Here is a 17944-nt window from a genome sequence, read left to right on the forward strand (position 1 = left end):
ACATCCTGGGCTGGCTGCGGAAAAACAAGATCATTTTGGATTTATATCTGTAAGTATGGGATTTCCTGGACAGCTAATATCCACAAACAATCAAAGACAGAGGCCCATGAGAAAAAAAGCGGCATTATTTCCAATTTGAGCTGAGAGTCGTGATTTTTAAAGGGCTGAACAGGAACTGGAGTTGAAATCTGAAGCAAGAAAATTCCTTTACTAGGCACTGAAGGACACTCTGCTGTGTTTCTTTTGGCCTTGTCAGAAGTTTTTAGGTCATTGGGCTTTGGATATTACAGCAAATTACAATCTTACAAGTTCAGAAACTTTGAAAATGACAAATAACTCCCCCCCGCCCCCCGCTTTTTAAACTAATGATACTTCACTAAAAAGAGTCAAAGCTCTTTTATGATACCTGTTGCCAATATTAGTGCCACCGAATGATCTCATCTTTCATTCTGGCTAAATTCCAACACACAATTTCATTAACCCAGGTACTGCAGGTGATAAAACTCATTTTTCCCTTAAGAGACAGCTAAAAAGTACCAGTTACACATTTATGAAGTACCAGCAATCAAAATTATGGATTTTCTAAAAGGTTTTTAACTACTTTTATTGAAAGGAAAATCGCTGTCTCAGACATTTGTGACACTATTGCTAATAATAAATTTTACCATTTAGACATAGCAGTAATATGGTAGACAGTGTCAATAAAAGTATGAAACAAAGATGATCCTTGTCTTTTAAGTAATGCTTTCTGATTATACACCGGAAATTATAATGTGAAACATAAACTAAGAACACTTACAAACATAACATATAATAATATAAGACAATATGTTGAGGTATGTATATACAGTGTGCAATAAATATCTCATAATATATATACAGATTTACATTTCTGAGATTTTCTAGTATACCTAGAATACTAACCACAAAATAAAAATTGTGTATATATGCATATAAAACTACAATTATATGAATTAGACTAAACTCGCTAGCTCTTCGCTTACGAATAAGTTAGAATGAAGTATACAAACATTTGTGATGTTTGTTATCTTTGGGCTACTTATCTAAAACTTTTCCTTCTAATATTCTATATATCACTAGAGGGCACTGTGGTATTTAGGCCACTCTGACCTCTTTAAGCAGTGTAACTATTGGAAAGGTCTTCAACTTCCGTACAATGTCAGAAAGGTTAATAAGGATGTTGTAAAAGAAACTGCAACATTCAAATTTGAACAGAAGCTCAAAATATGTAACAGCCTAGAAAATAAAACCAGTTCTTTCATCAATAAGTGTCAACATGTTTTCACAAAGAACGGATTTCATGGAACAACTGCACTTCAGCAGCCTTACTATCATTTATAATGGATTAACAGTTGGAAACACCTTTAGCCAGCAATTCTTTATATTTATGTTTGAAAAAACAAATTGGGGACACCATGTTTTAAACATAAAAACACACATAGACTAGTCTTTTCTGCTCTAACCGCTGGATTAAAAGTTTCTGTTGTGCTAACTGCAGACAATTTCACTGCAGAACATTCTGACATACAAATGATAGCAATTAATGTGTTTGAAATAATTTATGATTTCCGGCTTCCTTCAACATGTATTAGCATATACCTGGTTTCTTTAACCCACACTTTGTTTTTCCAAAACCACAAACATAGTTGCTGGAATTTCATGTGGAAGTGCTTAAGGGGTTGAAAGTTAACACCTTTGTGAGCTGAGCTGCCTCACAGTTGCTGCTAAACAAAAGCCTCTTTGTAGAAGCTTTCTTGAAATGTTTTCTTAACATGTTCCAAGTAGTTTTAGGCAGGCAACTAAAGTAAACAAGATGTTACCATGATAAAAACACTTGTGAAAACATTACAGAGTGCACTTTCATGGAAACCCTCCTTAGTTTCATTAAAGTTAAATTCACATGAAGCAGGCAACCGGCATCTCTCTGTGTATGATTGCCACATCTCTCAAAAGGGGTGTGTATCCCATTTAAAATACATAATCAAATTACAGATGTTATTCTGACACTGAAAATACCCAAATCACGATACAATTAAAATGAAATACAGGGCACAGTCCTGCAACGCATGGTTTGATCCTGCACTGCAATATGTGCCCTGAATGCCTGCGTATCTTGACAAGTACACCACTGCCCATCTGAACAAAGATTTTCCGAAACTAGCAGTACTGTAAGGGGAGAATCAATCCCTTTCCTGTACATAATCTTTAAAAACACAAGAGAATGAAATAAAGCTTGTCAATTTTTAACGTAATTTCATATGTTGCTGTTCTTTCATTTCAGATTACGATGTGGGTAACAGGTAAACGTATGATACAAGGCATGTCTGCCCCCTAAAGCCTTCACCTTGGTTTTGTGGAGTTAGGAATAAGGCCACTGCATCACAGCAGGGAAACTGGACTTTTTTTTTTTTTTATATTACCTAAGTATTCTAGGCAATGCAGGGTGCAACTATTTCATTAGACTTAGAAGAAGCACCTGCTGATATCAATTAGCTCTGACGGATACAGCCACTGTATAATAACCAGTGGCTAAGAGATAACCAAAAAACCAAAAAACTAAAACGGCAACTTATTTGGAAAAGAAATAGGGAAATAAATGAATACAATAGACTGTGTGTCTGCTGGTTGTGATAAGCATCCTCCTGTTGGCTGTGAGTGAAAGACAACCAGGATTGTTATTTGTACAGTATTTATCTTTGAAATCAAGGGCCCTGTGGTGTACCTCACCTTGGGAACAAACACTACAGAATGATCACAGAAGAGTGTTAAATCTCTGTTTTTGATTTACCAACAGTTACGATATTTCTTCCTCAGGAGGAAAAAAAAAAAAAAAAAGAACCATGATTTTAGACCTTCAAGTCCTTTTTCTCCTTTAACTACAGCATCATTTTATTGGCATATAGCGCTTTCATTCCACGTATAACTTCTCTTCACTCTCTATAACAGACCCTTTCACTTGGGTGAATGAAATTAAGTAATGCTCAACTGACATGGAAACTGTATTTCATTTAGTGGGGGCTATATTTTTTTATCTTGGGCTGGCTATTAAAAGACCTGTGCCTTCAAAGATTTTACAAGTATGGTGGGTACAATTACAATTATCTACCATTATGAAAGCTTCTACCATTTTCAGCATTATTTCCTACCTATCTTTTCAGTAAATAATAAACTTTCAAAAATAACAATAAAATGTAAGGTTTCAGAGTAGCAGCCGTGTTAGTCTGTATTCGCAAAAAGAAAAGGAGGACTTGTGGCACCTTAGAGACTAACAAATTTATCTGAGCCTAAGCTTTCGCCGATGAAGTGAGCTTTTTTTAATAAAATGTAAGGGCATCCACACCACAATAGGGGCAAGAAAATCTGGAGGGCTACGGTATCATTATATAAAGTGCTGCCCGCTTCTCTAGCAATGTCAATTTGGTGCCTGGGGATATCCATTCTGCATATATTCTGGGTGAAGTATCACACAGCACTGATATCATTTTATCATTTTGTAGAGAGATAATCCCTTGGATTGTAGCATTCGTGTACTGGGAAAATTTAGGCAACTCAACAGGTATAAGAAATACGAAATACTCTATTTTTGCTGTTGTTGTTGAGAGACAATTTAAGAGGGAAAAAAAAATAGACACCTGAACACTGAAAGTGGAAAAAGAATCTAAATATGGAGGTTTGGATTGCTTAGGGAAAGTCCAGATGGAACTGTTTACCTGTAGGCTATGGCTCAAATTTAGCCAAGGTTAGAAATTACCTGAAATTGTTACAATCTACTGGTTGTTCGCAGATCTCTATGAAAGGAGTGTGCGGTCTCAATCCACCTCCTCGTGGGACAGATGAACGCACCACAGATGTATCACCACAACTGACACTAATAGGAAACCTTTCTTATAGTGTCAGCAAAAAGCCCAATGACTGAATGCACCGACACTGAAATACCCATCATTCATAAAGGCGGCCCTGCCATGTTGCAGGTGAAGGGTTGGGGCACACTGACAGATAGCCTACTTTGCCCCTATCCATGATGCATTATCTGGGCAGAATCTGCCCCTTTATCGTGCTCAGTATTATCTTACTCCAAAAGTAGTCTTTCTAAAATTAGTGGGGTCCAATCCCAGAGAAGGGACTACTCAAAGTGAGCAAAGGCGGCAAAATCTGCCCCATGTGAATAAACCAAGAATTCCAGTCTCCAAAGCTGTCAAATCCAGAACCTTTCCCTTCACTAAATGTAATGAAATTTAGAATTGTTTTAAAGAACTAAATGTTATAGAATGGCATATGAATATAAATGAGCTGGCAAGTCTGAGAGATTAGCATTTATTTCACTAAGTGAACAACAGGATGAACTGAAAGAAATGAGGCCACCCTTCATGGAAATCTTATGACTAGTACCTTCTTATTTTGTAATCCTCTTATAATGAGACCTTTTTCATTACTGCACCACTCCTTACTTGTAATGTATTCTTAGACGGGGCCTGTTCTTGCTCTCACTGAAGTCAAATAGGGGTTTGCCAGTGATTTGATTGGGACCAGGATAGACCCATTGTGTTTTAGAAGCAAAAATTTTAATCCAGGCCACAATGTACCATATTAAAAACAAAACAACACAAAATATTCTTCAGAACTGTCCCAAGAAAGAACAGACACATCTAAGAGTGTTTCCTAAAGGTTTGGGAATGAATTCTGCTCAGTTGCTCCGGTGTCCATCTCAAGCAATTCTGTGGATTTCTATGAATTTATTCCATTTGGATAGCATCGTAAATAGGACAGTAGAATTTGGCTCTTTGTGCATCCACAAATGTTGCTGGAGCATTTGGTCTGTGTTGGATGTAACAACAAGACACCCATAGCAAATCTAGGAGCTGTTAGCACACATCAAAATTCAAGAGGAGCCCAAATGTACCAACAGTCTAATTGTGCCTAGTGATCCACTCAGAGATATATGTGATGCAACATTAACACATTTACACTTCAGCTTTGAGGGAGGAAGTGGATACTTGCAGAAGAGCTATGTGAGATTTATTACAGCCTTCCTTTCCCTGTGTTGGGATCCATGCATTACCACACACTAGCCAATAATGCACTGTTGATGCAACATGTAAAACTGTATACTTTGGCAGTGAGGAAAAGGTCAGCAGAAAACTGCAGGGGCTGAATCAATATAATTAGTTTATTTTTAGTAGTGTAGACTTTGTTCATTAGTTACTTATTTGACATAAATTAATTTCACCTGATGCCTTGCAATTCTCTCTGATCAATTAAGGTGTTAATATAAGATTAAATTTCAAAAATAAGTGAAATAAAGGTTAATTTAAAGTTGCATTGTGTAAAATTTCAGTAATTTTTTTAAAGAATAGAATATTCAAATAGAAAAACACTTTAAAGTAGACTGTAGAAATTCAAACACTATATTTTATAGCAACATAGTATGCAGGAGACTATTTGAGTCATAGATTTCCTTTTTCCTAAAGGGATAATTTACCATCCCCTATTAAAATGTACATTAGACATAATCCAAAACCCACTGAAATTAATCTGTTTTTTCTATTGCCTGGGATCAGGCCCTTGGTGAGTGAGTGACAGCATACAAAAATTACAGAGCATCCTCAGGATAAAATATAAGTGCCAATAAATAAATAAATACATAAAACTTACTTTAGAAATGACTGGAAGTCTTCACAAACTGCTTCACAGCCTGGCCATTTGCATACACCATGTCCATAGAGCGGATGGCTATGTGAGTGCTCCTCGTGGGATAAACTGATGGAAAGAAACAAAAAGAAAGGAGGAGAAGCATTGTAACTGAAGGCTCTGAATAAATTCATCTTGGCAAAGACGCTAACAGCAAAACACACAGGTTGAACACCACAACGAATAGAGGATCCCAAAATATATCATTACGGTTCATGAACCCTACTTACCCTGCCCTTGATTTCTAAAAACAAAATTAAATATCATTTCCAGCCTGAATATATGTGCCATCCGAGATCTCTCGTCTTTACCTCCTACATTTCATTCATTAACTAAAAGCTTTGTAAAGGATGGAAATGAACATGGAAGGGGAAAATCATTTGACAGACTTGCTTAATACTCTACTTGATATTTTGATGAGAAATTTATGAATATTACACATTTACTGTTCAACTGCATCAGAATGAAAAGCTATTCCTGAACAGCAGCATAGTGTCTTAAAATACAATATATCTAGGACTTAACATTTCAAATTATTATATAAAGGAAAAAAACCTGGCTTTTGAGCTCTAATTTTAACACCATATTGTCCATCTTGCATTTTCTTCTCCTTACTGTGATGCCCTTTTTGCGCTAGTACAGACTTTTTACCCTCCAATAAAGCAAATCACGAATATTTTCAAATGTTCAATTAATCATAAAAAAGGAAACATGTAATAATCAAAGAACTCTGCAATAGCAAAAGGTTAGCAGGGGCTATTACCATGTCTAAGCTTTGGCAGAAATATCACAGAGGTTACCAACTACCGAAACTAAGGTTAAAGAAAAAATTCTTATGAACATTAAGGGGTTAATCCTCCAGTGGGATTCCAATCAATATGTAATGATTTGACTGCACTGATCTAAGTCATGAGACGCTTTGATCCAGGCCATGTGGTGCTCAGGGAAATGTATCTGTTGCACTAACTGATGAACCATATTCTAAAATATCTTCTTTATTCAACTTCTGCATGGAAACTTCTTAAGTAAAGGAAATATTTTTGCAACAATTTCCGTAACCTTAGATGGCTTTAAGCATTAAATGCCAAAATAATATTGAGAGCTCTATTTTATACTCTCACACATATCTATTTTTCATAGCAAATCTTTTTGCTACAGTGTACTTCTGCTGTATTACGAACTTCAAACACACAAAGGATATGACTGCATACCAGCACCTAGGTGGGGTTTTATGACTTTTTTTATCCTGGATTACAGGTATATTTATGGATAAACACCTACATTTTGCCATCTTATGTCTATGCACATGTGGAAATGTCATTTGTTCTTGTTCTGGAACATTATCTCACCACGTATTACAACAAAGATTATAGTTACATTCTTTCTTTTTCACCGGATATGAGAACCACGCTGTTGTCTCAAACGCTCCCTGTCGTCTCAAACAATAAGAAACACGTGAGAATCTTTCTCCAAACCTCCCAGTTTCCATTACATCTCATTGTAGGCGCAATGGAAATCTCTGGACAACTGAGGTCCACACAACGCTTTCTGAAGGTAAAAGGTGTTTGGAAAAAATATTACAAAAATGTGCATAAGTGTTAATTTCCATTTTTCCATCCAAATTGAGTTTTTGAAGGTTTCCAAGCAGTTCCAAAACTCAGCAACCTAATTCTCCTACAAAACACAGATGGCTCAGAGGGTCATAAAGACCTTGTCTATATGGGAACTTTTATCAGACTATCTTTAATCAGTTTTTAAAACAAACAAGGAGGGAGAACTATAGCTGATGAGTTGTTAAAAGAATGAAGGAACCAATCCACTCTCTGCAAGGAAGTTAGAAAGATGTTAAACCACACGTGTATTCTCAGTTGAAAAACAGAGTGCCAGGGTGGAGGAACACAGTCAACTCAAGACAGATACGGTGCAGAGTCAGGTATACTCTTTGAGGATGTGGAAGAATAATTTAAGAATACTGAAATGTTTAGTAACATCACTTTGTATATCTTAAAATATGAATAAAATGCTGCAAACCTCAGGAGAAAATGAGAGAAAAATCTACACAGATATCTTGCCTTTATTGTTATGTTATTATGAGGTTCATTTGATCCTGACAGGCTAAACAATGAAATCCAGATAAAAGGCTCGGCTTGATAGTTACAAACTCAAAACCAAAACAACAAATAAACTTGTATATCACAGGCCCGGTCTACACTTAAAAAGGTTTTGTTGGCACAGCCATGTTGGCTAGCAGTGTGCAAAAATAGCTAAGCCGGTAAAAGCACCATGTAGACCGAGTTATTATATTGGCAAAAATGTCCTTTTGCTGGCATTGCTTATTTCATTTGGGGAACTGGTATAAGTTATTCCGTGAAAGAAACATTTTGCCAATGTAAGCTGCAGCTTCCCTACGAGGGTTTGCTGGTATAGCTATATTGGCAAACCCTTTCTAGTGTAGACAAGGCCTCAAGTCTATTTACTCAACAACATAATAAAGCTGGATACATTTTAGGACTGAAGTCTTACTAGGAGCATTTGCAGTCAATACTAAACGTAGACCTGGCTGTTCTTAAAATTAACAGATTTTTCATGTGGTTTGTTGTGTTTTTTATCAACTAGTTTTACAGCACAAGGATAAAGGGCAGGAAAATAAGCTTTGATGTTAACATCCCATTAAGATCAATGAAGACATTCACAGCTATGCCAATGGTATGGTTTAAGTGTGTTTGTCAGAATCAACAAAACTTTAGCATGTCAATTTACATAGTGAATGTTACACACACAACCAAGCTGACTAGGAAACTGCGAAGTGACAAGTAACAAGACAAAGTAAATTTTCAAAAGGTTCTGCAGGGTTTTCAGCATTGTAAATCCCATTATAATGCCAGTGGGAGTCATACAGTTTAAACACCTACATGGATTTTTTTAAATTAACCTCTTGGATTCTAAAGGCTACAGCCAAGTCTATGGGAAGATCCCATGATCCCTATGCATATTGTTTTAAATTGGGGTACAAATCTTTTTTTTCTTTCCAAGGATCTTCTGCATGACAGGGAGGGCATTACTGTACTCTGCCCAAAAACGTTCAAAGTATGTGACTGAAGGTGTCTAAGTGAATTCAGAGTTTTAACTATATCCGTGGGAATTCCTTATGTTAACCATAAATGGACACATGAAAAGTCAACACACTCACAATATATTTTAAATGGCATTATGCCTAAAGCACACATACAAGGAAGATTCCATCACCATTCAACAATGAACAGAAATGCTCAAAAACATTTTGGAAGTAGCTATTTTTAACAAAGATTAAAAATGCAAGCACTTCTGGTAGTTACTTTTTTGAAATTACTTGTTCCTTTACTTCTTTGTCCCTGCACTATTCTTGGATCTTTGGTGGTATATTTTGGGGACTTTCACATGCCCAGGTAAGTGTCCTGTTATTCAGTCTGGTCCATCCTGCTTCTATTGATAGTATTAAATATTGCCTTTTTGTTCAAGGAAACTAGAGTCTTCAAAAGGATTACTCCAGAAAAAGACAGAAGAGCAGAACAAGATTATGTACTGCATTTGGCATAATGAGGAAAAGACCAGAAGAAAATGAAAAATGAATTAAGAACTTGATTTTCCTTGAACTGTTCCCAGTACCAGACTAGTTTGAAAGTGAAGACCAAAATGCATTCGCTGAGGAAGAGACATTTGGGCCTAGTACGTTAAAGAAATTGTTCAAGAACATTTGTTTGTGTGCAAATATGACTTCTAAAATACTGCCACACACACAGAGAGACCATGGACACATGCAGATTGTAGAAGACAAGAATACTGGCAGGAAGAAGTAGTAAATCATTTGTTCCAGATCTTCCCCATTTATTTCTCATGACACTGAAAGAGTATATGTGTTTCTCTCTCTCTCTCACTCACACACACACACACATTCATGGATAACCTGCCATGAATATATGTGATGTACAAGAAGTTTTTGGAAGTAAATCATACAGCATTACCTGATTTACACAAACAGCAGAGGTATGCATGGCACAGGATCAAGTTGATTTTCCTATGTTGATTTTCCTATGCTCAGTGGATTTGGATTGCCCCTTCTTATTTGTAAATTATCTGTTTGTGAAACTCCAAAATAATACAGGGGCATGATAAAATTAGACGCAGGCACATGAAATACAGTACTTCAGCCAAGCAAACTTTGTTGTGTAATTCTGTTTATTAATGACATGGATCATGTAGCAAAAATACAAATGATAAATCAGAAAATCCTTAACACGTGTCCACTTAACATTTATTTTTGATGCTTTCAATGTCCTGTCTCCATGCAGACTCCCTATAACTGCTCATCCAGGTGGGGTAAGGAGGACAAGGGACAGTCTGGCACTCTTATCTTCAACGCTGTCTTCAGCATCCACCTTGCAGATGGCCTCACAACCCACGTCTTCTTCAAACAAAGCGCTGCATTGTGCTTCCTACCTATGAGAGCCCTCCTCAGGCTTCAGAAGTAAGTTCACTATGTGCACTGTACCTCCAACAACTAGTACTGTTAAATAAACCTGTATATCAATGGAAGCCATTCAATTACTGCAGCCAGCTAAGTTTTTTAGGTTTGGGAGAAGAAATTTCTGCACTTGATTGCTCCATTTCTGGTACCGGAGAGCCTCATTATAAATACAGAACCACATTTTTCCCCTGGAGAAACCATGGATAGCAAAGCCCAAAGGAAATGGCAGTACCCCTAAGATACACAGTACCACTACCTTGGTGAGAAGAGTGGTACTTCATTTCCCAAGTGTACTGTGCTGATTGAAATTCTGACATGAATGGCGATAGCCACCACGCTATGCAGCTGCAAAAGGCAGATGCTTTCTCTCTGTCCAATTCACTTGTTTTCCCACCACATTTTAGATCTAAGAGCACCACTCACAGTGCAAAATGTAGTCTCTTAAATCTCCATTCTTTGATCAACTTTGACATTCATAGCATGTAACTGTCAACGACCCAAGTTACTCAGCAGACGTGCTTACAGGAAAGATGATCCTGTTTTATTTCTATTGGTCAAGCTGGAATCAGAGAACTGAGATATGTTCTTAATGGCTTGTGCATCAGCATCATTAATAAAGATTCTACAGGCCAAATAATGCCTACAGTTACATCTGTACAACAACACTGTCTTCAAATTCTATTCTTGGTTAAACATCTGCAACCCTTCAATTTCCCCAGTTGCAAAGCTGCAACTTGGGGCATAAGTTGGCTTTGCAGTCAGAACTTAACTAGCAATTCTCTCACTAGAATAAAAAAAGCATAGAGTACTTTTCTTTATTGGCTCTGCAATGTACATGGCAGTAAAAAAAAAAAAAGAAAAAAGCTTAGTCATTAAAGTAACTAGAAATTACTCTGAATCAGCACAGGGTCTGTTGAATAAGAAAGTGCTGTTTTTAGTCATTATTCAGATTAGAATTGGCTAAAAGGAGTCACTTTTAAATCAACAAATTATTCTTATAAAGAAACTTAATAATGCTCTTCATGCTGGGTTTTGCAAACTGGTAAAATGGAGCAGGGGACATTGAAATAGCTCTGCAGAGATACCCGTTATAATCAACAGTAAGACATTTAACAACTTCTTGCAACATTACAACAATTTATTTAATTTATCAATTAGGCCATACTTACCAACTAGCCCTGAGAAATTGGGCACCAGGATTTCAAATGCTGGCTGAGTGTTGACATAAGAGTTATGTGTGGATCCAGGAAATTGAGGAAGTGCGAACCTCAGTAATAATGTTCCAGGCATCACAGTTTACTATACCCGAAGGTTCACAAATGTTGAAATGCTTCATATTCCATTACATCTCTTCAACACCGGTGAGGGGTGACAATCATTGCCAAAATATTGGGGAAAACAGAGAGTGATGTAAGAATCCATACTTGATTCCCTGTTACTGTTGTGAAGAATATTCTTCCGCTTTAATGGCACTGAGAGAATGACTGAGTCACTGGCCCAGCAAAGGATGAAGGGTCTGTGCAATATCTTCTGCTACTCCCTTGGAAAGACTCTGCACAGTGCTTGAAGAAAACTGGAGGTGAGAGTACTAGGGGGAAGGGCTGAATTAGGAGGGGGGTGGATTAGTTCCCTCCCTCCCCCCCGGGGCAAACAGGAAAGGACTTCAACTTTGCCAGCTGCTTACAGAGTAGATTTCTGGGTACAACAGGGCTCTTCTGTCCAGATGGAAGTGCTGGAAATATAGCTCAGTCATCATTCCAAGTTCTTCCTTTTGTGGTCTCCTGGTTCTTTGTTTTACTGTTCTTTTATTTTGTCTCAGACTAACAGAGAAACGCAGATATATAACAGCACAGTTACATTATGATTGTTTTTAACCTGTACAGCACTGATTATCTAACTCTCGGTCTGTTATGTTGGGATATTGACAAAAGGAAAATTTTATATTAAATATCTCTGTACATCAAGTTATTTACAGCATATCAGACAATGAAGTATCCATACTCTTTAGAATGTGCATGTGTGGGAATCCTAGAGTGAATAAGATGGAGTCTCTATAGAACAGTAATGAATTCATATGTCTATCATTCTTTCTTCCTCGCAGTGTGTTCTTTGCCTCTTTCGCACCCTGTAACCCTCATCATCTCAATTTTCCATCTGCTTTTAAAATCATGTTTAATTAGAGGATTTCACGTTCCCCTGTGATATCATACCCATGTTTAGAACTTCCAACTGGAGTGATTATGTACTAATCTAGTAAATGCCAGATTTAAGCTTTTTTTAAAAATAATTGAGATTATTGTTAATATCACAGGAACATAAGAATGGCCATACTGGGTCAGACCAATGGTCCATCTAGCCCAATATCCTGTCTTCTGACAGTGGCCAATGTCAGGGGCTTTAGAGGGAATGAACAGAACAGGGTAATTATTGAATGATCCATCCCCTATTGTCTATTTCCAGCTTCTGCCAGTTAGGACACCTAGAGCATGGGGTTGCATCCTTGACTATCTTGGCTAATAGCCATTGATGGACCTATCCTCCATGAACTTAGCAAATTCTTTTTTGAGCCCTGTTACACCTCTGGTGTTCACAACTTCCCTCGGCACCAAGTTCCAGAGGCTGACTGTGTGTGAAGTAGAACTTCCTTTTGTTTGTTTTAAACCTGCTGCGTCTTAATTTCATTGGGCATCCCCTGGCTCTCAGGTTATGTGAAGGGTAAATAACACTTCCTTATTAACTTTCTCCACACCATTCATGATCTGATAGACCTCTATCACATCCCCCCCTAGTCTCTTTTCCAAGCTGAAAAGTCCCAGTCTTTTAAATCTCTCCTCATGTGGAAGCTGTTCCATCCCCCTCATCATTTTTGTTGCCCTCCCTGTATCCTTTCCAATTCTAATATATCTTTTCTGAGATGGGCAACCAGAACTGCACGCAGTATTCAAGGTGCATACCATGGATGTATATAGTGGCATTATGATATTTTCTGTCTTCTTAGCTATCCTTTTCCTAATGGTTCTTAACATGCTGTTCACTTTTTTGACTGCCACTGCACACTGAATGGATGTTTTCAGAGAACTCTCCATGATAACTCTAAGATCTCTTTCTTGAGTGGCAACAGCTAATTGAGAACTATTTTGTATATATATTTGGGATGATATTTTCCAATGTGCATTACTTTGCATTTATTAACATTGAGTTTCATCTTCCCTTTTCTGACCCAGTCACACAGGTTTGTAAGATCTCTTTATAACACTTTGCAGTCTGCTTTGGAGTGCTTTATTTTGAGTAGTTTTGTATCCTCTGCAAACTTTGCCACTTCAACCCTTTTTCCAGATTGTTTTTGAATATGTTGAACATCACTGGTCGCAGTACAAACTCCTGGAGGACACCGCTACTTACCTCTCTCCATTCTGAAAACTGACCATTTATTCCTACCCCTTTTTTCCTGCCTTTTAACCAGTTACCGATCCAGGAGAGCACCTTCCTTCTTATCCCATGACTGCTTACTTTGCATAAGAGCCTTTGGTGAGGGACTTTATTAAAGGCTTTCTGAAAGTCCAAGTATACCATAGGTCCACTGGATCACCCTTGTCCATGTTTGTTGACCCCCTCACAGAATTAGAATAGATAGTGAGGCATGATTTATCTTTACAAAACCTGAGTTGACTCTTCTCCAACAAATCACGTTCATCTATGTGTCTCATAATTCTGTTCTTCACTACAGTTTCAACCAATTTACCTGGTACTAAAGTTAGGTTTACTGGCTTGTAAATGCCAGGATCACCTCTGGAGCCTTTTTAAAAAAAACTGGCATCACATTAACTATCGTCCAATCATCTGGTGCAGAAGCTGTTTAAGTGATAGGTTACATACCACAGTTAGTAGTTTTGCAATTTCACATCTGAGTTCCTTGAGAACTCTTACCATCTGGTCCCAGTGACTTATTACTGTTAAATTTATCAGTTTGTTCCAAAACCTCCTCAACTGACACCTCAATCTGGAACAGTTCCTCAGACTTGTCCCCTAAAAAGAATGGCTCAGGTATGGGAGTCTCCGTTACATCCTCTGCAGTGAAGACAGATGCAAAGAATTAATTTAGCTTCTCCACAATGGCCTTATCTTCTTTGAGTGCTCCCTTAGCACCTCGATCATTCAATGTCCCCACTGATAGTTGGGCAGGCTTCCTGCTTCTGATGTACTTAATTTTTTTTGCTGTTAGTTTTTGTGTCTTTTGCTAGTTGCTCTTCAAATTCTTTTAGGCCTAATTATACTTTTACACTTGACTTGCCAGAGTTTGTGTTTCTTTCTATTTTCGTTAGTAGGATTTGACTTCCAACTTTTAACTTTTTGACTTCCAACTTTTTGCTTCTAACTGCTTCTTTTACTGTTTAGCCATGGTGGCACTTTTTTGGGTCCTCTTATTGTGTTTTTTAATGTAGGGTATATATTTAATTTGAGCCTCTATTATGGTGTTTTTAAAAAGTTTCACTCTCATGACTGGACCTTTTAATTACTGTTTAACTAGCTCAATTTTTGTTAGTTCCCCTTCCTGAAGCTAAATGCTACGGTGGTGGGCTTCTCTGGTATTTTTCTTCCCACAAGGATGTTACATTTAATTACATTATGGGCACTATTAACCAACAGTTCCGCTACATTCACCTCTTGGAGCTGGCCCTGTGCTCCAGTTAGGACTAAATCAAGAATTGCCTCTCCTCTTGTGGGTTCCAGGATTAGCTGCTCCAAAAAGCAGTCATTAATGGGGTCTAGAAATGTTATCTCAGCAACCTGTCCCAAAGTGACATGTACCCAGTCAATATAGGGATAGCTGAATTACCCCATTATTACTGAGTTTACTATATTTATAACTTCTCTAATCTCCCTGAGTATTTCACAATCACCATCAGCATCCTGGTCAGGTGGTTGGTAGGATATCCCCATTTCTGTATTATCACTGTTCAAGCACGGAATGTCTGTCCATTCTACAGAGATTCTGTTGCACCATTTGATTAATTTAATATTTGTACTATGTTCGAATCTATGCTTTCTTTCACATATAGAGCCACTCCCCCACCAGCACAAACTACTCTGTCATTCCTATATATTTTGTGCTCTTATATTGCCATTTCCCATTGATTATCATTGTTCTACCAAATTTCTGTGATGCCTATTACATCAACATCCTCATTTAATATCAGGCACTCAAATTCACCAATCCTAGTATTTAGATTTCTAGCATTTGTATACAAGCAAAATTTGTCATTTTTTGTTGTCTGCCATTATGTGATGCAACTGACCGGGACCATTTTTCATTTGACTGTTTCTTTTCAGTTCCTACCTGTACTCTATCAACATCTATCTTCTCCTCTTCACTAGGATATAGAGAATCCCCATTAACAGAGCCTCCCGTACATGAATTATTTGGCCTCAGAATGCAGAGGATAACATTAATTAACTAGGAGTCTGAAATAGGAGACATTAATCATGTGTGAGAAACTTAGTCCTCCTTTGGGATTCATAAATTATAAGGCTAGAAGGTGCCATTGTGATCATCTAGTCTGATCTCCTACAAAATACACAGGACTTGAATCCCAGATCATCATATTAAAAGTCTGATGCTCTACCGGCTGACCTATCCAGGTTCATAACACATTAGAGCCAGGGATGGGTTTAAACCATACTAATCTTAAAGTTTGTCAGCATAAGTAAAGGAAAGAGAATAAAGTACAATGAAGCACAGTAGCATCAATATGTCAAAATAGTGTTTCATCTCTCACAGGAATTGCAATATTGATCTAATGGTAATGGCATTAAGGATAGAAAAACATTCATTGTAAAACTCATCATCATTTACAAACCCAAACATATATTCAATGTACCTCACACAATATATGTAAGATATGATACCTGCCTTAAAGAGCCTATAGACTTAGGACAACAACAGGGAGATGTGGAAGAGGCCACAGGAACAGTAACCAAGACCCAGGACCAATGGAAATTCATGTTCTACATCAAACTCATTGGAAGAAACAGGAATGGTAAATTAAATTTGAAATGACTACAACTTCAGACAAACCAGGTTAAAATTTGTTGTTCACAGGCTGATATCCTGTCTGATGTTTTTTTACTTGTGCATTGAAAAACTCTGACTGACACCCTAACGATCAGCATCAGAGATTGCAGCCTGGCCAAACTTGGGACCATTTGCTGGGCAGCTGCTTCAAGGAAGTTACTTCACCAAATGTAGCTAAACAATCACTTTAAGAGAGAATCAGGGATTGACTACCCCATCGCTGTCCCAACTGTGTGGCCTCCTGCAGGAGAGCAGATGTAGTGAGGTGCCTTGGCAGAGACATTGTGACAGAGTACATAGAGACCTCAATACCTTTCTGCTGTAGTGGATTACATGTAGCAGACAGACTAGATTGTCAGAATGCTCCCGTCTGACCCTAAAAATCTATGATAGAACATCTTTGGTTAACAGTCAAAATTATGAAGCTCTAAATGTACTATGCACTTTTTCCAATAAGCATATTATTACCCCCGACTTTTGACATCTCATGAAAACTGCTAAGGACTTGTATAACCACTAGTCTAACATGCCACTTTCTTTGGATGATTCGAGTGCATCTTTCTAGAACACCTAGGAGAAGTGCTCATCACAAAAACAATTTTGATTCTGTAGCTTCTTTCAGCTGCAAGCTCTAATCTCCATTTGATTTTACTATAAACAAGTTTGCCCTGCTATTTAAAACTGATTTTTTTTCAATGTGGTGCCTGAATATCATCGTGAAGAGCACATCAGAAATACCTAGACAAATATGAACTGAAATGCTGGATTTTAAATTCTATTGTTACTAACTAATGAGAACAATTTCTCTCTCTCCTCTTTGTAACTTCACTTCATATACTTGCATATCATAATCACATCCTCATACTGCCTCTATTTTTCCAGGGTGTAGATCTTTAATTCCCTTTAATCTTTCTTCATAGCCCATTCCCTCCCTTTATCATCCTAGCTGCTCTCTTCTGTATTTGCTCCAATTTCTCTTTATCCTTTCTGCAGGATAGTGCCTAGTTGCATGTCTTATTCTGACTGTGGTTTAAATGGTGCTTTGTACTGTGTAACAGGGAAGAAGAGTCTTAAATGTGACAAACATGTTTGTACAGCCCAAGACTACATTTACCTTCTTAAGTATGGGTTCCAGCAAATGCCTCTATAGTACCTACGTCATTTCCCACATAACCGATGCTTAGTAGCTGATGTGTCATTTTGAACACGTATTTTGGATTTTTATTACCTATCTGGACAACTCTCCACTTATCCTCGTTAAATTTCATTTTATTCCGCTCTGCACAGTCCTCTAATTTATTCAGATGATGTTCGACAGATTCAGTATCTTAGGATCACATTTTTCTCTAATTAAGCTAACACTTTGACGATTTTTTCTCACTGATCTTTAACACAGCAATTCCTGTTGCTCTTGCATACAGAATTCATGCTGGGGATGGGAGAGAGGAAAGATCTCCAGTCTTATTTAAGCACATGCCTAACTCTAAGCATGTAAGCAGTCCCGTTGACTTAAACGGGACTTGAGCTTCAATACCTTATGCGGAAGATCATATGTTCCAGTACATTTTCTACAGTAACTTTAAATGTAAGAACAGAATCCGAGGATGAGAAAGACTTCTGCCTGTATTGCCTGGTCATGTGGTCAATTAACATGGACT

The 17944-nt window shown here is 37.5% G+C and overlaps 1 protein-coding gene across 23 annotated transcripts in view; it reads right to left on the reverse strand.

Annotated features, from left to right (window-relative positions):
• Positions 1-17944, reverse strand: part of FOXP1 (forkhead box P1) — a 499850-nt gene that overhangs the window by 47234 nt on the left and 434672 nt on the right. For all 23 annotated transcript variants that reach the window (XM_075130242.1, XM_075130253.1, XM_048859184.2 and 20 more), the window contains one exon: positions 5674-5778. In XM_075130242.1, the coding sequence (XP_074986343.1) occupies positions 5674-5778 (105 nt within the window). The remainder of the gene's footprint in view (positions 1-5673; positions 5779-17944) is intronic.

Source organism: Caretta caretta, chromosome 7 (assembly GCF_965140235.1).
Source record: "Caretta caretta isolate rCarCar2 chromosome 7, rCarCar1.hap1, whole genome shotgun sequence".
In the NCBI taxonomy this organism is placed as follows: domain Eukaryota; kingdom Metazoa; phylum Chordata; order Testudines; family Cheloniidae; genus Caretta; species Caretta caretta.